Source organism: Nerophis lumbriciformis, linkage group LG19 (genome assembly GCF_033978685.3).
Source record: "Nerophis lumbriciformis linkage group LG19, RoL_Nlum_v2.1, whole genome shotgun sequence".
Lineage (NCBI taxonomy): Eukaryota > Metazoa > Chordata > Actinopteri > Syngnathiformes > Syngnathidae > Nerophis > Nerophis lumbriciformis.
This window is the reverse complement of record NC_084566.2, coordinates 16679125-16706624: the sequence shown is the minus strand read 5'-3', so window position 1 is coordinate 16706624 and position 27500 is coordinate 16679125. Positions and strand designations below refer to the sequence as shown.

The window sequence follows — 27500 nt, the reverse complement described above, 5'->3', positions numbered from 1 at the left end:
GCTGTTAATAGTATTCGATCTTCATTTGTCGTTATCTATACTTTGATGTGATAATATCACATCAAAGGTGGAATTGAGTGGCAGAGTTTTAAATTTGTTATTTTTCTGTTATTTTTTAACCTTTAGAATATATTAAATAAATAATATCAAAATCAAATTACAGAATATTATTCATGTAATGTACTCATTTTCCTCAACTGATGTAGTAACATGAGGTTTATTCTGTACATACAAAAAGGTGAAATAACTGAAAACCTGTTTTATATTCTAGTTTCTTCAAAATAGTCACCCTTTGCTCTGATTACTGCTTTGCACACTCTTGGCATTCTCTCGATGAGCTTCAAGAGGTAGTCACCTAAAGGGTTTTCATTTCACAGGTGTGCTTGAGGCTCATCAAGAGAATGCCAAGACTGTGCAAAGCAGTAATCAGAGCAACGGGTGGCTATTTTGAAGAAACTAGAATACAAAACATGTTTTCAGTTATTTCACCTTTTTTTGTTAAGTACAGAACTCCACATGTGTTCATTCATAGTTTTGATGCCTTCAGTGACAATCTACAATGTAAATAGTCATGAAAATAAATAAAATACATTGAATGAGAAGGTGTGTCCAAACTTTTGGCCTGTACTGTATGTAGCATCATCTACAACAACATTTTTTAATTTGGACTCATTCATTAATCACATATGAAGTTAGAAGGGGATACAAATTATTTCAGCATATTGATGCGCACCCAGAAAATGTGTCCCCAGTCATAAGTACAAGACGAAATGTACATCCATCCATCCATCCATTTCCTACCGCTTATTCCCTTCGGGTTCGCGGGGGGCGCTGGAGCCTATCTCAGCTACAATCGGGTACAGATTATCAAAAGCATTTATTTGTTTACAAAATGTCACAGGTTACATTACCAACAACATATTTGACAATCAAGGCATGAACGTAACAATCCACATGTTGTATCATTACTATCACAAGTAAGCAGCAAGTACGTACCGTCCAAACACGGAAGTGTTTCCTTTTAACATGGCACATAGCTCCACCCATAGACATCTTATAAGTATACGCAGCATTGGCTGCTGTGATGCGAGAAATTTGGCCGCCATCTTGAAATGGTGATGAGGAGCCGGCGAGCAGCCTAAACTGACAGTTGACGGGTAGAAAACAAAGATGATGTTCAGCGTTTTCCTGCTCAAATGAGCGAACTGTTGAAAATAGGATACGGGGGATTACTTTTCACAAGTAAGATTTAACATTAACGTACTATTGGTTGTATTTTGTGAAAATAATATTACCACAGAGTTGAGAAGGAGCAAAGATCTTTAATAGTACTGAAATCGTAGCCGCTAGCAAACAAGAGTATGACCATAATAAAATTGCTTGTCAATTAAATTAATTAAATTAAAAAATGTCATACTTAAATAACATAACATGAAAAACAAAATTCACCAGCCGCCACTGATTATGATACATTCTCATTTTAGGCAAAGTATAAGACAATACTTTCTTAAAAGTATAATTGTAACGAGGAATAAGTCTTCAAGTAACAATATTCAAATACTAACATTGTTGGGTAAGACAGAATTTGGTTTTATTCTGAATCCAGTGAAACAGATTGGTGGTTTTAGCTGAAAGACTTTCAGGTGTTTATATATGTTTATGTTTAAGTATTTGGCAGACGCTTTTATCCAAAGCGACATACATAAAAAATACATATAAAACAATCACTGTAAACATTATCATTTAAGGTAAGAATGTAATACAAAATATCAATACAAAGTGTCAAGACAGAATAAACTCTCTGCTGCTGCAGCAACAGAGATACAGTCTATAGGTTCCTAAGATATATAGATATCTATTGTATTCATACATTGTTTATGTAGGATATACGCATGTATGTATAACCTAATCATATTGTTTCTTCAATTTAAAAATAGCTGACCATTTTTTTCCCCCTACTCTCGGATTATATTCCCAGTTTTGATCTCGGGCGTCTGGTCACTTATAGCATATAAGAATATTCTATTACTGTTAAGCAAACTATGAATAATAAAACACACCAAAACATGTGTCCTTTATCATAGCTACACGTATGACAAAAAAACGCGTGAAAATCAGTGGTATTCAGTGAGGTAAGATGAATTAAATGCGCTGACAGTTCATTGCTCCTGACAAATGAATTGCACTGAGTGGAGCGGATCACCACTCCAAGATGGCGGCCCCGCGTCTCGTCAGCGCCAGTAGGCAGTAGCGCTCGATGCTGCGTCTACTTATAAGATGTCTATGGCTCCACCCCCTCTGGGCTCTCATGGGGAGGGGGGATACAAATAATTGCTATTGCGACATCCAATGGACACATTTAGAACTGTAGTTTCTTCCATTCAAAAATGCCATCTTATTTTTATACATTTTTATACTACTCATCTTGCGGGCCAGATTAAACCTGTTTGTGGGCCTGATCTGGCCCGCGCGCCGTAAGTTTGATATCCCTGCTCTAAAACCTATAACATGCCTCTCACAGGTATTAGGCACATTTTACATGCATACAGTATACAGTACTGCTCTTACGAAATGTGCATTTACACATTATCACATTTTGTCAAAGCTTCTTCCTGTGGGAAAATATTGAGTGAATTGACTTATGAGACAGCGCCTAGTGCCGTATTCAATCAAAACGGCAGCATCCTTTTCCCCCTGCAGATAGCGCCATCAAAACATTTTCTCTTTAATGTAAAGTAGTGAATCCACTGTATGGGTGACGAAGCAAATGGGTTTAATAATTACAGTGGTACCTCAATTTTCTCAAGCCCCAATTTTTGTAGGATTTGTTTTTTGATGAAAATGTTGGTAAAAATGTGACCAGTTTTTTTGTCTTGATTACTAGACAGTCAAACATTGCGCCTAACAAACTACTATGTTTGCCCACATCCATTATGCGGAATTGAGGGCCTGAATAAAGAATTCCGTGCGTTGGTGACTCAGACGTTTTACTTTTTTATTGAGTATTACTGCAAAATAAAATTTGCAAGTGCCAGCACTTTGATAAAGAAGGTGAGAAACACGATTGAAATCAAGACAAAACATAGTACCAAAAAAGCTTCCGCCTCTCAAACCTTTCTCTTCACTCCTACTCTGCTCATCGCTTCAATAATGGGAAAAATGATTGTTTATTTATCCATTTAATTTGTCATGTATGTCTATTTTGCATTATTTTCTGTATGCACAACATAATTATACTCTGTTAAAAAGTGTTTGTGGTATTATTTTGTATGTCTGAAATGGATTAATTGGATTTGTGTTATTTTTAATGGGACAAATTGCTTCGGATATCGTATGAGTCTGTTTTTGTCTGACCTTTTGGAACGGATTAATAGCGTAAACCGAGATATCACTGCTTCTCATTAATGATAAATTAATTTTTCTTTCAGAATATGCGGTGGGTTGATGGGGGGGCGCTCCACAGGCGCCACACTTTGGACATCTAAATTAAACTGTTTTTATATGCATGTGGTACAGCATTTGTACATTATTTCAAGATGAATGCAATATCTCAGACTGTATAAAGTGGACTAACAAGTATAAAGAGCTCCCGTCACACTACAGTCATGATAGCACAGAAGATTTGCGAGGTCTCTGCTTTTTTAATGAATAATTACCTGACTCTGTGTCTGCTGTAATGGATGCTGCATTGGATGGCTAATCAATATTTTATCTCCAACGTTGCGTATTGCTGATATCAACACTCAACGACTGGTGATAGTGATTGAGGGCCAGCGCTTACAGCCTGCTCTGTACTCCTCTCCTGACTCCATTTTTTATGTGTTTGCCCAATCCAATGTTAAAAGCAATCAATGTAATGGATCATGAACCACTGGAGTTTACTATGAATCCGAGGAGGGGCTATATGCTTCCTGCGGCAGGGCAAGATTTATAAAACTTGGCAAAAGAAGCGCTGTGTCACCATTGCAGCATCCCTGAGCAGAGCAGGTATGCAGCCTTCATTGCTGCTGCTGCTGCTGCAGCAGTTGCCCTGCTGCAAACAAAGGGTAATCTTGTGACAAAACACACTGTTCATACAACAATGCCCCATACTATTTTACTTGTTCTACATTTTGTTATGTGAAAGCCTTATTCCAAAATAGAATTGAATATAATATAATATAATGACAACGTAAAAAGTTTTTTTTTTTTAATTTTGCAATTGTTTTTTTGTTTTTTAAATAATATGTACATAAGTATTCACAGCCTTTGCGTAATACCTTTGTTTTTTTTTGTGTTTTTTTTTTAATTAAATCAACATAAAAAACACAAGATACACTTACAATTAGTGCACCAACCCAAAAACCTTCACTCCCCCATGTACACTCATTCTCACTCATTCACACAAAAGGGTTGTTTCCTTCTGTTATTATTATTCTGGTTCTTACAATATATATCAAAACAGTCTGCACGGGATACAGTCCGTGAAGCACACAAGATTGTGTGTGCTGCTGGTCCAGTAGTAGTACTAACCTTTAACAGTTAATTTTACTGATTTTCATTAATTACTACTTTCTATGTAACTGTATTTATATTGTTTTGCTTTCTTTTTTGTTCAAGAACATGTTTTTTATTTATTTATTTTTATTTCATTTATTTTTTTTAAATAAAGGACCTTATCCTCACCAGACCAGGTTGTCAATGAAATTAGATTGTTTAAAGGGTTCTTAAAATCAGGTCCAGTCCAGATTATGTCCAGGTCGGGCTCAACAACACACACCTTCATTTATGTACACTCAAAATTAGGGAACACAACAACAGATTGCATATAATCTATAAACAAAATTACATTTTCAAAATAAGCATTTATGTACAGTCCAAATTATGTCCAGGTCGGACTCAGCAACACACACCTTCATTTACGTACACTCAAATTAGGGAACACAAACAACAGATTGCATATAATCTATAAACAAAATTACATTTTCAAAATAAGAATTTGAGGACTTCTCTTCATTTTTTAAATGTTTTTTGGCATAATTATTGGTTTCAACCATATAACTTTCTAAAGTTAAAAAATACTGAATAAATGTTTTAAAGAAAGTAATGCTAAGTGAATATCTGATTTTTGGCCTTAAAAATAAACCTTTTACTGAGTACTGTAATTAAATTGACTAAATCACGACTGTCAATGAACTCTCCTAAAATAACAGAAACAAACCAATCCTTAAACACATTTTTTCAATTTCCACCCAAAACAAAGACACAATATGACAATACCAAAACAAATGGTGGATTCAGACTCCTGACAACAAAATCGGCAATTATAAAAACATTCTCAAAAGTTTAATAATCATTCCACAAACAGTTAATGCCCAATGGCCGATTAGTTGCAGGGGTCATTTTTAATGGTGGACATGTTTTTCAACAAATCTCCCTTAAATTTTTACAGACATGCTTGTCTGTCCCCAAGAAGTGTGTATCAAATTCCACACAGTGGGTGTTTTTTTTACACTGCATTGAGCTGTGTGAGAAATTTCAAGTAAATCGGATTTATGGGGCCAAACTTCTAATAACAGCGCCATCGTGTGGTGTATTTGTCAAAAAAATAAAAATAGCCGGGGCAACAGAGTCCAGGTGCATGTTGTGGCAAATGTGTGCAGCAGTCCAGGAGTAGAATAGTCAGCTATACACAGTCAAATACCAAAACACTACCTACTCAGTAGCCTAGTATACCTACTCAGTGGCCAAGTGGTTAAAATCAACAACTGCATATTTTTCTGTGTATTACTAAAAATGCCAAAAATTACATCACAGTTTATTACAGTAAAAAAATGTACTACTTTTTTCATTTGAAAAATGCTGTAAAAACCACAGTAAATTTCACAATTTTACCATGAAATCTATTGCTACTTTCACATTGCACAATTTGATGGATAACTTGCTTTGAAATCATTATTATTAGTATTTATTTTTATTAAAAAAATGGTTTGAATGTTTCATAATATATTTTTGCATAATACTTACACAGTGGCCTAGTGGTTAGAGTGTCCACCCTGAGATCGGTAGGTTGTGAGTTCACACCCCGGCCGAGTCATACCAAAGACTATAAAAATGGGACCCATTACCTCCCTGCTTGGCACTCAGCATCAAGGGTTGGAATTGGGGGTTAAATCACCAAAAATGTTTCCCGGGCGTGGCACTGCTGCTGCCCACTGCTCCCCTCACCTCCCAGGGGTTGAACAAGGGGATGGGTCGAACGCAGAGGACACATTTCACCACACCTAGTGTGTGTGTGACAATCATTGGTACTTTAACTTTAACAATTGCACCTATTTGTTTTTTATTATATTGGGTTTCTGTAGGCATAGTTATTGCTATGTGACGACACTTTGTTGTGAAAGTGGGTGTAGATTAAAACTCTTTAATTTATTTTTCTTGGAAGAACTGAACTTCGAACGTTTCGTGGAATCAAACACTGATATCAGAGAATGATGTAGCAAGGCATCCCCAGCTTCTTGCTGCCTAGCAACAAGGGATTTCCTAATATGGCGACAGCACACAGGCCTTAATAGTGGAGGGGTGTGTCCACACGCCGTGGAGCTCACTGCTTCTTCGCCGCAATGACCGGGACCATATTTTGCAATGGTGAACGTACGGTGATGTGTGTATGAGATGGATCATTTAATCTGACGAAGCTAGGCTGATTTGCTGACGCCGTTTTCGGTTTTAAGCTCCGCGCCGCTCCCCTGCAGCGTGCACTAAGTGGACCAGGACCGTTCCACTGTGGCTCGCAAAGGGGGCGTGTCCTCTCTGGAAATAACGTGCTGCTGAACTTTCTGCTGCACAGCCAGTAGGTTCGGTCAGTGTTTATATTTAGAGGAACCGGGGCGGTTTTGGACACTTTCGTCTCTAAAACACCGGTAGAGACGTCGTCTGGGCGTCTCAGAGGCGCCGCGGGGGCAGCTGGGAAAAGGCGTCAATTAGTGCCAAGTTTATTAGCGTACGCTGCTTTGCCTTTTCTTTATTCTTCTGTGGTCTTGTCGCTACAAGCCCACCTTTTTTTTTGTCTTCCAGGTGTCTGGTTTATTCGAAGGTATGCTGGAGAAACTTGAAATAAACGACGATGGTGAGTGTTAACGCCATGTAATGTAAAAGTTGGCGACAATTATTAGACTTATGCCATAAAGTGTCTGCCACTTCCGGGCGGTGAACTGCTGCTTCGGCCATTAATCATACTTACTTACTTGTCATACTTAAATACATACATTCGCATGTTTACCAAATGGCTAATGTAGTCGTACAGAAAGTCGTAAATTAAATGTTTAGCCTCCTCACAGTATGTCAGCAGAGCTTTGATGTTTTCTTTAGAACAGGGGTGTCCAGACTTTTCAAACACCAAGGCCATTTTGATTTTATTTTGTAAAAAAAAAAGACTAGAAATTAACAACTAAAATGATGCACAAAGCAAACTATAACCTGCTACCCAAGAATGTACAACAATTCATCTCAACTAAAGAGTAGAAATTTAACCTTGGAGGAAAATCTCATTTAAAACATTTGTATGCTCGTACAACACTAAAAATCTTCAGCATATCTGTATGTGGAATTAAACTATGGAATGGATTAAGTAAAGAAGTTCAACAATGTACTGATATGATCCAGTTTAAGAGGTTGTTCAAATTAATGGTGCTTACAAAGTACAAAGAAGAAGAATTATGAGAAACACCGTCAACCTTATTGAAAATGGGATATTCTTCATCTCAGTATGTTTATCATGACTGACTTAATTATTTATTACAAAAACTGCTGTATTAATCATTCACGGATGTCATTGTGCTACAAAAAGAAGTCAGTAAATGAACGTATGTATTAGTAAACGCTCTGAAGTGGGAAAGGGGTAGGATTAAATAAGCTTTGCTTCTTCCTACTCCTTTTCGGACATGATGTAAAGTGAAATTATATGAAATTGTGTGATGTGTTATGCTGTAAGTGTGTTCATGTTCGAAATAAACTAAAGAAAGAAAGAAACGTGTGTGAGAGTATATATAGACAAAACTATGCATCAGGTTTGTGTTGTAGGTTACAAAGCGTATCATTATTTGTGGCGTCGTGATTTCTACTTTTTCTCATTACATTATACATTTTACTGTTTTTTGGGTATATTTTATTTTGACAATATGCTGTGGGCCACACTTGTTTTTCTACTTAAAAAGCCTTATAGTCGAAGATCTTGCACAGTATGTGACAGGAACTCTTAAGGACCAACTGCAAAAAAATGTTCATCAAAGATGGTCTTTATGACAAGGGTGTTCTTCTGTAACTGCAAAAAGTTAACCGTTTTTGTGATAGTGTGTTTTTAAAGACTTATTGCAAAAAAAAAAAAAAAAGGCAAATGTTTTCTATATTTCAGCAGAGATCAGATTTTATTTAGGACTTAGTGCAAAAACACTAGTCCAGAGATGTCAAACTCGAGGCTCGGAAGCCACATCTGGCCCGCCAGATCATATTATGTGGCCCGTAAAAGAAACCTGGAAATGTGTGGTAATAAGTCATTTCGTAATTTTTGCTAAATGTGTATGAATGAACTCAGTATCATTGTATGCAAAACGCTATTCCAAGCATTTGTTTAGCCTTTGAAAACCTTTTAAAAAAAAAAACCAAAAAAAACTAACTGAACTTCAATAACTGCTTGTTACCTTAACTTCTGATTGCAAGTCACTTTTTCAATCAGTTTGTTGGCATACAATATGATGATGAATAAATGAAAGGGGTAACAGAGCACTTTTGTGTTTTCAAAGACCTACAGTAAAATAAAATAAAAACCTCAGCTACTTAAAAATTTAAAAAGTGTATTGAGAAGAAGTTGCAAAAATTCAGTCCAAATTTTTGGAATTTTCTGCTCTGAAGCCAGCCCCGGTCCGACATTAGCATGCGGGCTGTCAGTTTCAGAGTTATGTTTTAAGGTGTAGCCTAATGTTGATGTGTTTCCTTCCTCTCCCTCTATCTTCTACATCTCAATGTTCAGAAGGAGAGAGCAGTAAAGTGGTAGCAAGTGCTCAGAAACTTAATGGTTGTTCAGTGTGTTGCTTCCAAGTGCTCATTATCTTTTCCCTGTACTCAAGTGTTTTCCTGCTCTTCTTTCCCCTTACAGCTGCTGAACCTGAGAGTGATATTTACATGCGATTTATGAAATCCCACAAGTGCTATGACATCGTCCCTACAAGCTCCAAGCTGGTCGTGTTCGACACGGCGCTCCAAGTGAGTCGTAATTGTCTTCATGTGTAAGATGTAAGATTGCTTTTTACTCTCACCAAACGGTACACCATATTTTTGTGTACGAAACAAGATCTTAACATTCATTTTAAGCAGAGGTGGCATGTGGGGACAATTCTAAGGGCCCTTGACTGGCAGGTGTTTGGGCTCAATTCCTGACAGCGCCCCTGATTTTAAGAAAAGTACAAAGACAAGGTATATGTGATTGGACAAGAAAACATTATTTAAAATTGCCTGTGCCACAAAACAACCCCGTGCACTTTGAAGTATTTTTATAACTTTGCATTCCTATAGATCACACATTAGCTTGTTAGACGTAGACTTCCTTTGTTGTCATTCAAATTAGAACTTTACAGTACAGATAAGAACAACATTTTGTTGCATTAGCTCGTTGTAGTGCAGGATAAAAGAGCAATAAGGTGCAAATATAAATAGATTACTGTACAGATAAATATATTGCACTTTTGCATATGCATCTACGTTTACGGATGTATATTATATTGTCGTTATATTCCAGCGAATTAATCCGTTTTGGGGGGGAATTGAGAGGATTATTATGATGCGTTCAAGAGTCTTATGGCCTGAGGGAAGAAGCTGTTACAGAACCTGGAGATTCTGCTACCGAGGCTGCGAAACCTGTTTCCAGAGTCCAGCAGTGAAAACAGTCCTTGGTGGGTTGGGAGGAGTCTCCTGTTTCCGCAAATAAAAAATAAAATTAAGTTGAAATACAGTAAATATAGATAAATATATTTTGGGGAGCTGCGTGGGTTCTTCTGATGGTGTGTCAAGTGTATCGATGATTCGGCTGTATATTGTCTTATCTCTGGGCTGCTTGCAGTGGCATCTCGGTGGAAGCAGTCCAGAGTGCCTGGAAATACCTGCCAACATTTGCATTTCAAAATATTGAAAAACTCCCGGCAAAATGAGTAAATATAAGAGATTTTTATTTTCACTACAAATTGCTGTTAAATCAAAATACCTTTACGGCCTGGACTCAAACTCATGTTCTTTGCATCACTACTACCCCATCCACTCAAATATTGCACAAATGAAAACAAAAACAATTCTGGGGTTTTTCACGGACGAAGCTTATAGCTGAAACATTTTTCAAACTCGTTCATGTAGTTTTTTCCTCAATGCTACAAAAAGTATGAGCAAGTATGAGCAGCTTCCTGCTTTTCTTTAGGACTACACGTGTCCTGTTTGTCAAGATATTTACACAAAGTTTGGATTTTGCCTATTCTGTCTTCATGTCCATCTATCCATTGTTGATTTGGTTGAATGATGTAATATGAAACTCAAGAGCGTAGTGTGCACAAAGCACTTGATGTCAAGACCAAATTCATCTTTGACTGCCAGATGGATATGCTTTTGACTAATCAATGAATAATACAAAACATCGGTGTTCTTTCTGCCCGCGAGACCTCTTTTCTCTTATAGGGTTATACAACAGGTTATATTAGGCCTGGGCAATTATTTTCACTCGGGGGGGCCAAATTTAGAGAGAAAAATGTGACTGGCGGCCGGTATATCTATTTTTAGGAACACTAATAAAAAAAACTCACAATAATGTCTGATTGAATGCAAAAACGTCGACAGACCGCCTTAAAAAACGGAATGGAATTTATTTTTTTTTACTGAATGAGACACCCAGAATAGAATGTACATGAAAATAAAGAATGTGGGATTTACAATATTAACTATGAACGATAAAACACTGAATATTGACAACATATGAACATCACACCCCCTCTGATGGACATATTTTACAATCGAGCGAAACGCAACAAAAATGCAACAAACACAGCGAAATATGAATGCGAACAAAAAACACCTACAATCTGATATATCTGATAAATCATTAAGCTCTAGAACTTGGTTGTAAAAATCTCCTTCCGCGTCTGTCCCTGACACCCGCATTTCAGGCTGGCCGCTCTGGAAACACTCTGTGGAAACGCTCCCCACCCACACTACTTGGTGCCTTGTCTGAGCTGCTGTGACTTAAGATATAGTAACTCGTATATAATGCAAAAGCGCAGATTCTAGCCATTGAAATACTTTGTATAGTTCAAGACTTAGGTCATTTGAAAACATCACTGCACATCATAATGGCAGCTACAGTTTCCATCTTAAATTTTTAAAAAATATTTGGAAATGTCCGGCGGGCCAGATTGAAAAGTTTAACTGGCCGCAGGCGACCCCCGTGCCTTAATTTGCCCAGATCTGGGTTAGATGTTTTCATCTTGAGATTTCTATCGTCACACCCCTACTTTTTACTTACACAGGCACATAACACTTTGTACTACGGCCACCGATTTTCAAGCTTCAAGTTAATATTCACTAAAGGGGAAAAAAATCAACTTAACTGAGCAGCTCGTGGCTGATGACTGAATTTGCCATGAAAGCATCATAAAGCTGTTAAACAGTAATCTTGCCAGGGCTTTGAAGTGTTTATCTTTAACCATTAAATCCACAGAGGCAAGGGTTACAAACTGTTATCTGAAAGAAGAGGAGGAAATACTATAGCCAGATTAAAGAGACTCCAGAGTGGGCTTTCACCTCGAACAGCTTCCCTTTTCCGGAATTGTACTCTTTGAGAAAGGGACTACACAAAGAAGGAATAAGGCCATTTACTGGTCAATAGAACAACATCTTAGACATTGCTCTAGTCCAGTGGTTCTCAACCTTTTTTCAGTGATGTACCGCCTGTGAAATTTTTTTTTAATTCAAGTACCCCCTAATCAGAGCAAAGCATTTTTGGTTGAAAAAAAAGAGATAAATAGGGAAAATACAGCACTATGTCATCAGTTTCTGATTTATTAAATTGTATAACAGTGCAAAATATTGCTCATTTGTTGTGGTCTTTCTTGAACTATTTGGGAAAAAAAGATATAAAAATAACTAAAAACTTGTTGAAAAATAAACAAGCGATTCAATTATAAATAAAGATTTCTACACATAGAAGTAATCATCAACTTAAAGTGCCCTCTTTGGGCATTGTAATAGAGATCCATCTGGATTCATGAACTTAATTCTAAACATTTCTTCACAAAAAACGAAATCTTTAACGTCAATATTTATGGAACATGTCCACAAAAAAATCTAGCTGTCAACACTGAATATTGCATTGTTGCATTTCTTTTCACAGTTCTTTTTGACAGACATTTCAGAAAAATCTCACGCACCCCTTGGCATACCTTCAAGTACCCCCATTTGAGAACCACTGCTCTAGTCTTTAACTATCGACTGTGTGTACATTATAAGATGGAGATGCAGGGGAAATGTCATGATTAAAGCCTGAGAAATATATTCAATTTAAAATGTCTAAATTGTATCGTGTAACTCACATTTTGGTATATTATACTTGCATTGAAATCTAAAGAGGGCTAATTAACTGAGCTGCATTTCTGTTTAAGCAACACAGTTCATGTTAATTTAACATGAATGCTGTAAACAATATCTAAGTTCAATTAACTGCAGTCTCATATAGTCGTTGGGAAACAATGGTAAATTACAGCTGTGGCTGTAGGTGACCTCTTGAGGATTTTAATAACTCCAAAAGATGGTAGTATTTTGAAGTATTATAAGTGATCGGCATCCAGCAGTTTTATCTACTCACGCATGTGCTTTAAAATGTCGATCACACTACTCTGCTGTTGCTGTGAAACTTGCCGTACTGTTTACATTAAACTTGTCAGTGGTATGAATGCTGGCTGAGCAGTTTGGTTTTTGTTGCTACTTTGTTTTGTAATTTATATTTGTATGCTTGTATATTTAAATGTTAACGATTTGATCATTTCATATTACAATTGTTGTGACCAAAAGTATCACAGGTATCATTATTATCGCGATATTGTTGAATGTGTTCAAAAAGTACTTATAACACACATTTACAATTTTTTAACCAAGTTTTTTTTTTTTTAAATAACTAGACACTGTTAGAAAACCACTATTTTGCATAGTTTGTGTTTCTTATGCTTTACTGATAGTGTTTGTGTTAGTATTTTTAAATTTTATTGTTTTAAATATTGCTTTGTACTGTAGCACTTTAAGCTCTATTTAAAATAAAAGTGCGTAACAAGTAAAATCTATTATATATTTACTATTTCTGGCCGGCACTGTGTCCTACACTGTTTAGCTGTTAAACGCACTGTAAAAACAACTGTCTCTTTTCTTATGAGTATAAATTAGAACGATCATTCTACTCCAAGAAAGCTCAGTTTGTAGATCCAATGTGCACAATTAAATATCGTAGTTCCTCAGACAGCAATGTGTTTGTATACATTTAGATTGGGGTATGTTGTTTAATGGAGAAATATGTTAATGTTTATTGTTTCATGTTACCATTTAAGCTAATGAGCTGGCACCAGTCAGTCCGTAAACAGTGATGGGCAGTAACAAGCTGCATGTAGCTATGCTACGTAGCTTAACTACATTTTCCAGTAGCTTGGCTGTAGCTTAGCTACTTGTTTTACGAGTAGCTTTTCCTGTACCTTAGCTACTTTTAGACCCATGTAGCTAGATAGCTTACATCAAAGCTCCAAGCTACAAAGAGAGAAAATGGACTGTGAATCTAGGCCAAAAAGAAAATATGGAGAACATACAATGACCTGGATGAATGAGAACATCTGTACATACAGACAAAATCCATGATGATTGGTTGGTGTTCGTATGATGAGTCACAGTTGGTTAAGGTTAGGGCGAAACATTATGAACTGGCCAATCAGAGGCAAGATAATATAGGTCATCAAAACTAGTAAGCAAATAACAGTCATGCACTCAGGTTACATGATGATGAGGGAGTCGGAGACAAAGGGACGCTTCAAGCTGACAACTCAAAAAAAAAAAAAAAAATACTTGAAAATGGCAGTGGAATTTTCTCCCGCAAATTAGATTTTTCCTTAAGTGATGAGGACAACGTACAGGAAAGCCACAATGCGTGTCCTTGGCCATATTTAGACAAATGTATGCGTTTAGAGAAAGCAATACCCAAAACCGTAGTTTTTAGTTGTTTACTCAATGAACCAAAATCATATCTGCTCTCTTCATCAAAGATGTCCAACACACATTTAAGAACACACATTAAGGTGAATTGAGTTCATGAGAAGTTTTACTGCACATAACCATTACAAAATGTTCCCATACTACACAAGTCATTGTTTTTTTTGTCGAGATATAGATAGATGTGTTTTTTTTTTTACTGTGGGTAGAGAAAATGAATAACATTATATGGGTGGGCCAAAGAAAAGGTAAACTAAATAAATACATACAGTGGGATGTGGGGACCCCTAGAGGTAGTTGTAGGGTGTCCTCAGCTAAATGACAGATAGTTAATAGTAATGGACCCTTATTGGGTCCATTTGTACACTCTGTTACATTAACATTGATATTATACATGTGGGCCCATAGATAGAAATGCCGTTAAATGTAGCTTTGATGTAGCAAGCTACTTTTGCTGTGTAGCTTGCTACAATTCTCTTGGAATAGCTTCCCCTGCAGCTTAGCTACATTTAATCGAGAGTAACTTGTAGCTTGTCTTACTACATTTACCAAGTAGCTTGCCCATCACTGTCCGTAAGTTTATTAAAGTGTAGTTAGTATTCTGTTTTTGAAACATTATTATTTCAAACTGTAAGGCTAACCTTTGGGAGCTGTACTGCGGTTATCATTATTACCATGTATCCTTACATCCCAAATATAAGACCATGTAGTCAAAGCGCTACCTTTCCTTTGCCCTTTTTAATGTAATCCTGAAGTTACATATAAAGAGTTTTACATTTAAGAACTTTTGTATTCAAATTGTTAGGACAAAATGATTGGTTAAAAAGTTCATTTATATTTTCCGACTGACAGGTCAAGAAGGCATTTTTTGCCTTGGTTGCCAATGGCGTACGAGCTGCTCCACTGTGGGACACAGAGAAGCAAAGCTTTGTGGGTAAGAATCCCCTCCTCTTTAGTTAAGTTAAAAGGATGTTTATCCTACTATTATCTGCTTCAGCTTTGTCATTTGTAGCTTTCGTAGTTTCGCCATTAGCCAGACCGTTTTACCATGTAATCATAGTGATGAACGTCATTGCAGCCACTGTTGAATGAACACAATGGAAACTTTGTATTATCCCCTGGTCATGGTGAATGGAGCATGATTTCTTGAAGGTTATTAAAACCGCCATGAACTATTTAACCCACAGAGTTTCCTTTGTATTGAGAGGTAGTGTCCAGACGCTTTTATTGTTCCGCCAAAAAAAAACATCCCTTGTTGTCAAAAGCAAGTCAATTAGTTTTTGTCGTGCACTCTTTCTCCTTCTTTCTTGGGTTGAGTTTACTGCTTGTGATAAATAATGGATGTAAAGTCATTGCAGCGATAAAGCAGAAGGAGTGAGATAGGCTTTTTCAAACACGCCCTCTTAAAAGTCTCCTCACAAATACATCACATGTTGGGGTTTTTTCACAGGGATGCTGACAATCACAGACTTCATCATAATCCTTCACAGATACTACAAGTCGCCAATGGTAGGGTCCGTAACCTCCGGTCCACTTCCTGGTTTGCTGTCAGTCAACTGAAGTCTGTTCCATGGTGTGGTTTCAGGTACAAATATATGAGCTGGAAGAACATAAGCTGGAGACGTGGAGAGGTGAGCCAGTCTTGCTAACATACAAGGTGTGTCAGACAAAGTTCCAGGGGCAGTGTCCAAAACACATGTTTCAAATCAAACTACCAAGTTTTCCCCTTCGAAATACAGTAACCACTCTGGAGTCTAGAGTCCTTCTCTGCCACAACTTCACGCCTCCTTGAAGGATTCTTCTGGGATCCTTCACAGCCATCTTAAAGTTGCCCACATCTTTAAAACAGGTCCACATGGAGCTAGGTTGAGTGAGTTGAGATGTTGCTCTAGCACGCTATTGTGAGCAGCCACGGTGTCATGATGAAGCAGCTGCGAGTTGTCCTGCCACAACTTTTGCCTCTTCTCGTGCACTGAACAAAGCAAACACTGCTGGATCTCTTTGTAGACATGCTGGTTGATGGTCTAGCCCTGTGGCAAGAACTTGCAGTGGACAATGCCCCTCACATCAAAAAATTAGCTCAGCATCAACGGTCCTGGAACTTTTCTGACACACCTTGTACTGTAAATGCTCTAATTATAGCCAGTTTGTTTGTTTACATCAACTGCAAAAAAGGCAGGGCTTAATTGCAAGCAGGCGATAGCAGTGGTAGCTCTTGTTTTTGTTAGTAATCTGTTCCAAAAAGTCAGATGGAAACTGAATTGGATCAAAAAAGAAGGCAAAGCCATGCAAACACCACCAAGTTCTTTAGACTTAGACAAATTTTATTGATCCACAAGGGAAATTGTTCCACACAGTAGCTCAGTTACAAAGGATGGAAAGGATAATACACACAAGGGTACAAAAAGAGGGCGAAAACAAAAGATATAAAGTAGACTGAAAATGTACCATAGTAGCAATATAACATATGTAATATTTACATATTATATTTATACAGTATATAATATTTACTGATATATTATTATATTATATTTTTTATATAATATATACAATATATAAAAAATCCTAATTACCGTGTACAATATTACAGTATATGTAACAGCTGCAGCAAAAAAAGGGCAGCATAAAATAGAGAGTAGATTCAGCAGAAAATATGCATTATAAACAAAGAGAGGTAGCTAACATAGGAGCGGTTCAGGTAATAGACAAATATCTATTGCTGTATGGCGAGTGACTGTACAGCTTATTTGGTAGTGTTTCTCACCTTCTTTAACGAGGTGCTGGCACTCACAACTTTCTTGGGCCCCATCTTGGGGACATCTCTGCGCTGCTGACCCGTCTCTGCTCGGGATGGTCTCCTGCTGGCCCCACTATGGACTGGACTCTCATTATTATGTTTGATCCACTATGGACTGGACTTTCACAATATTATGTCAGACCCACTCGACGTCTATTGCATCCGGTCTCCACTAGGGGGGGAGGGTACCCACATTTGCGGTCCTCTCCAAGGTTTCTCAGTCATTCTCATCGACGTCCCACTGGGTTGTGAGTTTTTCCTTGCCCTTATGTGGGCGCTGAATTGTGGATGTCGTTGTGGTTTGTGCAGCCCTTTGAGACACATGTGATTTAGGGCTATATAAATAAACATTGATTGATTGATTGATTGATTTAGCAGCTGTGGACGGTACAAGAAAACCGGTGCAAGGTTTTTGTCATATTTTTGTTGAGAAAACTGACTATTACCAAAAGTTAGGGCATACAAAAACTGAGGTACCACTGTATTTATAACCATTTTGTATTCAATAATGACATGGAGTGCACAAGAAAGTCCAAAGGAAAAAATACTTATTTTTGACCAATTCCACATTCATTAACAAGTATAATGCACAACCCTGCAACAAAACCAATCTTGTAATGGCAGTAAGGAGAAAACTACTCCGTCAGTAATAATACTGCTGAATAATTCACTGTAAACAGTATGGCAAAGTGTAACATCTATGAGTTTCACACCAACAACAGAGTATAAAACTCATGCAGGGGTAGATGAAGCTGCTGGGTACTGATCATGCATCATACTTGAATATAGCTACTGCCATCTTGTGGAGCTGATAGGAAAATGCATCAATAGTTAGCTATGAATGCCAATGTTTGACCCCTGTGGTTATTTGCTTTTGTAGACCATGCACCCGGCGACTATTGAGGAGTACACAATATGTACACTATTTACCTGTAATATAAAAAGTACAAACATCAGTATTGATTTACAATGTTTATGTGTAAGCAGAGAGAACAGTTGTACGTAAGAAAAGCTTTGATCGCTCTAAACCTCTATTTTCTCTGTACAGAGGTTTATCTTCAAGCAACTTTCAAGCCTCTTGTCAACATATCGCCTGATGCAAGGTGCGCTGTGATTGAATGCTTCATTTTATGTTGGCACAATGTCATTGTTATTGTCTTGGCTGTGTGTTGCAGCCTCTTCGATGCAGTCTACACGCTCATCAAAAACAAAATTCACCGCCTGCCCGTCATCGACCCAGTCACAGGGAACGCACTTTATATCCTCACGCACAAGCGGATCCTCAAGTTTCTCCAGCTTTTTGTGAGTGTAACACAATCACAAAGTTGATGATGGCACGATGAGATACACTATATGATGGCAAAAGTATTGGAACGCCCTGTAGTAAAATATGAGTGAGATTTGTCTGAATACTCTTGGGCATATATTTTATATTATCCATCCTTTACAACTGTTTGTCTGCTACCACCTGGTGGCTGATGTGTTTCTCTTTTCTCTTTTTTTCCAGATGTGTGAGATGCCAAAGCCGGCCTTCATGAAGCAGACCCTCGGGGAGTTGGGCATCGGCACATACCAGGACATTGCCTTCATCCACCCCAACACACCCATCATCAAAGCACTAAATATCTTCGTGGAGAGGAGAGTGTCTGCTTTGCCTGTAGTGGATGAGTCAGGTAAACAGAATATTAAATTACATGTGCCAAAAGTGCTGGAGAACTCACTCTGTTCTTGCCCCCACTTAAAGGCAAAGTTGTGGACATCTACTCCAAGTTTGACGTCATCGTAAGCGGAAAAGCATGTGCAGTTTGCCCGAGAGACCGAGCTCTCGTTTTAACAAGGCACTGTTTTGTGTGCAGAACCTGGCAGCTGAAAAGACGTACAACAACCTGGACATTACGGTGACGCAGGCCCTCAAGCATCGCTCACAGTACTTTGAAGGTGTCATGAAGTGCCACAAGATGGAAACAATGGAGACAATTGTGGACAGAATTGTTAAAGCTGAAGTAAGTCTTTTTTCGCTGTGTGTGTGTTGTTAAAGCTGAAGTAAGTCTTTTTTCAGTGTGTGTGTGTGTGTGTGTGCGTGTGCGTGTGCACACACACACACACACACATACGTACAGTACAGGCCACCTTCTCACCTAACAAAAAAAGGTGAAGTAACTGAAAACATGTTTTATATTCTACTTTCTTCAACATAGCCACCGTTTGCTCTGATTACTTTTTCGCACACTCTTAGCATTTTCTCGATGAGCTTCAAGAGGGTAGTCACCTGAAATGGTTTTCACTTCACAGGTGTGCTTGAAGCTCATCGAGAGAATGCCAAGAGTGTGCAAAGCAGTAATCAGAGCAAAGGGTGGCTATTTTGAAGAAACTAGAATATAAAGCATGTTTTCAGTTATTTCACTTTTTTTTGTTAAGTACATAACTCCACATTCATAGTTTTGATGCCTTCAGTGACAATCTACAATGAAAATAAATAGTCATGAAATACTGTATAAACTGTATACTGTAAGAGGTTTTACTATAGCCACATTATACAGTACACCTTGGTGTGTTGGTAAGCCTCTAATAACTTGATGAGCTCTACAGTATGAATAATTTAAATTAAACACACTACATGGTTGCACAATTATACAAATTTTGATTTCGATTTTGGCTTTTCACGATTATGAAAATATAAACGATTAATGGTCCTCACATCGTGCTTGCAAATTCCAAAGCGTGTGATGGTGAAACAGATGAGAAGCGAATGAGTGAAAACTGAGCACGTCTATTAGAAGTTTGGGATGTCACTATGGTTGCTACTTATTTGACACAGCTCTAGTATGCCTAATCAATAATCACTAAACTCAACTAAATGGTAGTCAATTGATTTCTGCGTTCACGTAACCACGAATTAAGACACAGAATTGGCCAATGAAACAGAATCTCCTGTTGTGTTGTAGCGCTGATTTATCCTGAAACACTCAACCGCCCCGTCCTGAACTAAACAATGAAGAGACGGCAACTTGAAACAGCGGCTAAACTACGAAGCTAAGGCTAGCAAGAACAATCCATGCACTCAGAACACATCTCATCAGCTTGTGTTGTTGTGAAAGACTTCATTGATGTAACATTAACGTACAAACTGGACAGCAGTTGCAACTTAAGAGGCTCGCTCACTTTATTTTTAATTTTTTATAAACTGCTTGAAGTAAGTCGCCTCTTTACTCGTCAAGCTGAGAACAAAAGCACAGCATACTTCCCCGTTCATAATAATAGCAAGGTGCGCCACATCTGGTCTGACTGCCCTAACAAAATAAATGTTTCAAAAAAGTGTGTTACACAAGCACAATGCACTCATACATTTACACAGATATGCTTTGACCTGATATACTGGTCAAAAGATGCATTTCACTAATACGTTTTTGCAATTGCATTAACAAACATTTAATTTAATTTGACAAAAAAAAAACACTTTGGTTGAAAAATAAGCGTAAAAGGTAAAAAAAAAAATGGATTTAAAAACAAAACGGAAGAATATTTTTAAAAATTATATTGCTATTTAAATGTATTTTTATTGCTGTGACTATTTTAGTAGTTGCGGATTATTTGTTACTAATCTGTTTTTTTAACTGTATTTATAGTTGAGTTTTAGTGGTGCAATAAATACTCATGTTTTGAAAAATAACGAATAATTATAATTAATCGTGATTACAAAATAAATAAAAAATAATCATGATTAATTATTTTTGCCGTAATCGTCCAGCCCTAGTGCTGGTTTCTCTCTGCAAAAAACAGAATCCTCTTCAAATACCCCGACCCGCTGCAACACACACATTGTAATTTGAACAGTGCTTTTGGTTTCTTAATAATCAAGAGTCTCAGCATAGAGTAAAAAAAAATAATAGGCTTTGTCCTTTAGAACAAGGGTTCTCAGGTGATCTTAACCTGGGACTCACATTTTCTCTTGTTGATGAAGTCAAACCCCACTTTTTGTACAAGTTAAATAAAATGATGTGGTCCGTTACATGTTCAACATGCATTTCAGATTGTGTTATTTAGGAAATCTTTATTAAATTATAAAATAACTGCTTGAAATAAGACAAAATTAATGTGTTTTTAGTATATACCGAGGCCTATAAAATTGTGTCATACATATGCTGTATACTAAGATTTATATTGTTTTAATTTGGTTTATTTGACAAAACTGTACATGAGTCGCTGCAGGAGTGAGCAAAAAAGCTATTTTTTTATCTGGACAGATCTTAAAATTGTCACACTAAAACAAGAGTAAAAAGATGATACAGTGATGTTAATACAATAGAATAGTAAATACGTACAACTCTAAGTATTGTTGAAAACACAGTTCACGTATAAAAAAAAAAGTAAAATACAGACATTAGGTCAAATCATCCAAACAAATTGCACATGGTTTTACAGCTATGCAAGTGCAGAATGGAATAACTGTAACTACCATAGACCCACGACTAGTATATTAATGTGCAGAAACATAAGTAGGGCACAATTAGTTCCGCTTCCAAATCTATTGCATTATTGATAGGAACCAAGAATAACGTCAACTCATCACATAAATGTGTTACATTTGCATTTCTACTCATCAAATAAAAACGCCATACTTCAGAAATTTTTGTAAAAAAATTCCCCACCGGCCAACTTAATTTGTATTTATCATCTGTGTTTAATGTAGGTGCATCGGTTGGTGGTGGTGGATGAGCGCTCCAGCATCGAGGGCATCGTTTCCCTGTCGGACATCCTCCAGGCCCTGGTGCTCAGTCCAGCAGGTATCGACGCTCAACATAGCTAACCCCAACAAGTACTCAGTCCTGGACACACACACTCTCCATCCCCACACCAAGCTCTTTCCCGTCCCCGCCCCGTCCCGCCCTCTTACTTTGTCTCAGGTAGGAATATTGACCCTCGTGTGCTCCTCACTGCCGGCTATGTGGAGGCATGATGCTGGATGCTGCAATGTGTGTCCTTTATAGCGTCAGCATGGAGACCTTGCAAACTGACAAAGCAAGAGCCCTATTGATTTTGAAGTGCAATTAATAGGTTAGATCAGGGGTGTCCATACAGAAAAAAAAACTGTAGATTGAGGGGGTGGGGGCTTTAATACATTTTATACATAAAAACAATCCAATGCATGTGACTATATAATACTATCGAAACCAAACTTTCACTTAGTGTAATTTCTAATAATTAGTGCAGTCAAATAATATATTTTTATATAGAATTAATCACACTTTTGAATTTGGATTAAACTTAATTAATCTGCGTAGATACAGGATTAATGCAATAAGTTTTGTGATTAATTACATCAGTTAACTTTTATATTTAACAGCCCTACTAATAATATATCTCAATAATGTATTTATTTTTACAAAATGCTGAGGGGCCAATAGAAAAACAAGCCGCATTTTGGACAACCCTAAATTAAATGGTCATGGCTTTTATTTTAGACTTTGGTGTGTTAATAACACACTTTAGTAATATTCCAAACATTTATTTGCAAAGGTTCCATTCAGTCGTTCCTCGTTTATCGCAGCTAATTGGTTCCAGGACTGACCGTGGTAAACAAATTCCTACAAAATACGATTTTAATTTGAGAATAAAACCGTTTTGACCTTCTAAATGTTTTTTAACATAATTACAGCCCTCTAAACAAGTTACACCCATAGTCCCTTAACTCCATATTCAATATGGTAGCCTTTAGTGTGTTCTTCTGTAGATTACAGTATGCACCGGTAGCCCTTAGGAACCTTAAGCTTTATTGCTATTGCCACCGGTTGGCCTCTACTAGGTTGTGGGTAATTATTAAGTTAAAACTGGGCTTTGATGGGCTAAACCACCTGCGTGTGTTCTGCAAAAATGTGGTCAGCTGTGATAGCTGTGGCGATTTGCTGTGTTGTTACCATTGTTTCCTGTGGTGTCAATCCACATCGCTCAGATGGCTCACTAATGTATTGTAGAGTTTTGTTATTGCTGTGGAATATGACGTGCATCAACAGAGTTCAATCACTTAGCATTGCCCGGACAGCTGATGAGCGCTGATCGCACTCTAATTAGATCGATATGGCGTAGTCCTTTCAAGTCCTGTAAGTAAGCCTGGGCAATATGGCCTTAAAAAAAAAAAAGGTGGAATTTTTTTTTTTTCACAAAAAAATTTATTTTGTTCTTTTTTTCTCCTACTTTTTATAGAACCCAATGAATAAGAATAACTGATGATCAAAAACAAGTTTAGCTTATATTTGTTTAAAAACAAATAGAAATGACACTGCATACACTGCATCTTACTCTTAGCAAAATTCAAATTTGTATACTTCTCTTTAATACCATATATACATTTTAGTTTTTATACATTAATCTTCAAAGAACTAAATTAAGAGCTTCCTCTGGGACTCGGCAATACATCTGTCTTGAATAAAATGCTTCTATAAACAAAAAATGTAGCATTGCACGTTGCATGCAAATAGATAAACTCACAATCAAGTGAGGTGGCGACTTGTCCAGGGTGTACCCCGCCTTCCACCCATGTGCAGCTGAGATAGGCTCCAGCACGCCCCGCGACCCCGAAAGGGACAAGCGGTAGAAAATGGATGGATGGACAATAAAGATACCAATACTCAATAAATAATAATAACAATCAGATTAATAAAGTGCATACTTAAAACTTGTCTGGAATAAAAAAAATTATGTAAATAAAAACATAGTATTGTACATTGTATGCAAATAAACAAGTAAAACATAGAAATGACTATATAGTTTTAGTAAGTGGTTAAATGCAGGCTTTTCCATGAAATATGCTGTGCTCCAGTTTGGATGTGCAGAGCGACCGCTTTAGTGATCACTCTGTGCATTGTTCTCGTTTCTCATCATACATTGTACCTTGTGTGAAGTATTCCACCACAGTAACATGCTTTTAAACGGGACTTTGTTGTCGCATAGGGTCAAAAACTGTCGGAGAAAGAGGAAAAAAACATTTCATTTTTTAAACTGTCTGCAACAAAAAGCTCAAATTTATGCATAAAATCGATGTCTTGCCCAGGTCTTCCTTTACGTTTCGTTATGTTATGTTATTGATGATGCAGGAGTTCATTATTAAGTGCATCAGAAATTGTTGCGATGAAGATAGCGTCGATTAGCCTCCATGTAGCTCGTGTCACTCTTAACCCGGAAACGGAAGTTTTGTTTGGCGACTATATTGATCATAATAGTAAATAAGACAAATACTGCAACGTAATATATAAAATACAAAAATAAGACTAATGTTTAATTTAGGCCAAAAACAAGTAAAAAAAATGCATTATAAAAATCAGCAATGTAGGGAAGCCTTAATATTTAGAGCCTGATGTGGCGAGGGACGACTGTAGGTTAAAAAAATGGCTAATCAAACTGTAATTCACCAACTTCTCCACTTGGGCGTGTCACTGTGCACTTCAAACATTGTGGCCTCTCTTTTGTGTTCCACTCACCTCTAGAAAGCTATACCTATTAAAGTAATATCGCATTAATTCATTTATGATACGTTTGAGCTGCGTTGCAGATTTTTGCTCCCTCTAATACTTCAATATCAAATAATTTCCTTCATTTAGTTTTATTGTTAACCTGCCCATCATTAAACATTCAATTTAAAATGAGAGCTGAAATATCAGAGTGGGTTAAATCTATGGAGTAGAGTACATTACAGTAACTCAAAGCATGTTTCATGTTGAAATGAGGCAAAAGTGTTAATTTTCCTGCACAGAGAGTCCATTGTTACTTGTTTTCCCCAGTTTGAACATTTAAATATTATTTTAGGAACAACTTGCACTCTGCTCTGCCACGGTGTTTGGCTTTTGGGAATGCACTGTGCTGCTTCTAATACTTTGCCCCTCTCTCGTAGCTAAATAAGTTACAACATTGTTAAATGAATACCTCTCTAGTGAGCATTTTTGCATTCTCTTGCTTTCATTAGACTGCACATGTGTACCTAATGTAGTGGCCGGTGAGTGGAAAACAAAAAGCTGCAGCTAAGATAATCTATTGTTGAATTGTGACTAGTATTTTAGTCCCTCTTTTGTTACCTCAGACTGCTGCAAGGAGGAGAACCTGAGCGAGTGAGGAGGAGCTGAAAAGGAGACGGACGGACACCAAAGAGGAGTGTGCACTGAGGACTGTGCTTCTTGAATGTATGTGCTGAACTCTAATCAGATATGTTGTACATATACAGTACATAAATACATTATTATAGTCACCTTGCCAGGGAAAGGTGTATCAGACGGGTTCTTTGAAAAAAGGTTTTGAGTTCAGCATTCTCACTGTTTGCAAATACAAAGGTTGCATTGTTTGTATCCTTTTGTTTGGACAGCACAGGTTTTAGTGTTATTAAAACACATTTCACTATCTTCAATTCCCCATTTTTTTACCCCATAGAATATTTGTGACATGAATGTGTAAAGAAAATTTGGGTGATATTCTTTTCACTGGTCACAGACTCTTTGAATGATTTTTTTTTTTTTTATGTGAACATTAAAAAACAACATGGCTGCAGCTGAACAAAACTCATCTCCCCGTTTTCACTGTAAATAGGATTATTTTTGTTTCACAAAAAAAGCTTTATTTTTTATGTCACGTGTTCAAAGAGACTGCAGATGTGTGGGGTATTTTTGTAAATATGCTGCTGGATCCACCACATGTACTGTAAATGTGCAAAGCATGACACAACACTTTACAGCGGTATGAATGTTCTTTGCTTTTTTGGTTCTTTGTTCTCATTTTTCTGCCTGCAGAAAAATAAAAGACACTGAATGTACTTAGAAGTTATATATTTTTTCCTCCCTTTGTGTATTGGTGCATTTGTATTTCATTTTTCGGTGAAGGTTGTATCCTTGTACTGTTTTTGCACAGTGGAACCACATTATATGGCCGAAAGTAATGATACACCTCCTCCCCACGCGAAGTAAAAACCAAATGCAATTTCGCCAAATGTGATTACCTGGTACCTGCAGGAAGTGATAATAGAGGGAAGTATATTTTGTCCCCCACCGTGCAGAGCTTCTACTCCTTAAATAGGGATTATGTTTGTCCACTTGTGAGGTCAGTAATCACTGATTTTGGGCCTCATGGCTCACAAGCTCTGTTCTAGTTCTTCCCAAAGGTGTTTAATCGGTTTCTTCCACACCAAACTCACCCAAGCATGCCTTTACAGCCCTTACTTTTTTCACTGGGAACAGCAAAGGGGCGTTTTACCAAAGTTCAAGGTATAAAATAGGCGTGTCAATACTTTTCAATATATACAGTGCATCTGGAAAGTATTCACGGCACCTCACTTTTTCCACATTTTATGTTACAGCCTCATTCCAGAATCCAAATTCTGCAGACAATACCCTATAATGACAATGTGAAAAGTTTTTATTTGAAAATGTTTCAAATGTATTGAAAATAAAGTAAAAGATCCCATGTACATAAGTATTCACAGCCTTTGCTCAATATGTTCTTGATGCATCTTTGGCAGCAATCACTGCCTCAAGTCTTTTTTCTCTTTGCGGCACCTCTTAAACTCATCGGGTTGGATAGGAAGTGTTGGTTTTCATCCGGGATGTCTCTGTTCATTGCTGCATTCACCTTAGTCTAGTCAGGGAGCTGGCAAGAACCTGATGGTCACTCTGTCAGAACTACAGCATTCCTACTTGGAGACAGAACTTTCCAGAAGGACAACCATCTCTGCAGTAAACCACCAATCAGGCCTGCATGGTAGAGTGGCCAGACAGAAGCCATTTCTTAGTAAAAAAAAACCTTGCCAAAATGCACCTGAAAGACTCTGACCATGAGAAACTAAATTGTCTGATGAGACACAGATTTAAACTATTTAGCATGAATTCCAGGCATCATGTTTGGAGGAAATCAGGCACCGTTTATCACCCGGCCAATACCATTCCTACAGTGAAGCGTGGTGGTGGCAGCAGCATGCTGTGGGGATGTTTTTCGGCGGCAGAACAGGGAAATTAGTCAGGATAGAGGGAAATATGAATGCAACAGTTTACAGATACATCCTGGATGAAAACTAATGTGTCTTATTTAACCCGATGGAGCTTAAGAGCTGCTGCAAAGAGCAGTGGGCAAAACTGCCCAAATATAAATGTGCAAACTTGTGCATTATGGGGTATTGTGTGTAGAATTTTAAGGACCACAATTCATTCTATTTTAGAATAACACTAACGTAAAGAGGTGGAAACGGTGAAGTGCTGGGAATTATTTTTTGGTGCACTAATATTTTCTCCTTTGGACTAATCCGAGGCGTGTTTAGACCCTTGTGTCCACAGGGTGGTGCTATTGTACATAGTTTTGTACAGGCCCATCCCATCTTCTAGAATATCCTTTCAAAGTCCCACTGAATATTTACATGAGCATTATGTCTAATTTCACGATACACTTCCTGCATCTTTGATCTTTGCTTGGGAAATGT

The 27500-nt window shown here is 37.4% G+C and overlaps 1 protein-coding gene across 3 annotated transcripts in view; it reads left to right on the top strand.

Moving 5' to 3' along the window:
- The window catches only part of LOC133618782 (5'-AMP-activated protein kinase subunit gamma-2-like), a 70226-nt gene extending 44379 nt beyond the window's left edge, over nucleotides 1-25847 (top strand). For 2 of the 3 annotated variants that reach the window (XM_061979488.1, XM_061979489.2), the window contains 12 exons: nucleotides 7057-7108; nucleotides 9134-9240; nucleotides 15109-15190; nucleotides 15707-15765; nucleotides 15842-15887; nucleotides 18102-18156; nucleotides 18229-18355; nucleotides 18561-18726; nucleotides 18798-18835; nucleotides 18910-19056; nucleotides 21744-21837; nucleotides 25125-25847. In XM_061979488.1, coding sequence (XP_061835472.1) covers nucleotides 7057-7108; nucleotides 9134-9240; nucleotides 15109-15190; nucleotides 15707-15765; nucleotides 15842-15887; nucleotides 18102-18156; nucleotides 18229-18355; nucleotides 18561-18726; nucleotides 18798-18835; nucleotides 18910-19056; nucleotides 21744-21837; nucleotides 25125-25156 — 1005 coding nt within the window. In that variant the 3' untranslated portion in view covers nucleotides 25157-25847. Of the gene's footprint in view, nucleotides 1-6755; nucleotides 6983-7056; nucleotides 7109-9133; nucleotides 9241-15108; nucleotides 15191-15706; nucleotides 15766-15841; nucleotides 15888-18101; nucleotides 18157-18228; nucleotides 18356-18560; nucleotides 18727-18797; nucleotides 18836-18909; nucleotides 19057-21743; nucleotides 21838-25124 lie in introns of those variants that run through there. The other variant, XM_061979490.2, reaches the window with a different exon arrangement.
- Nucleotides 25848-27500: the final 1653 nt, after the last annotated feature.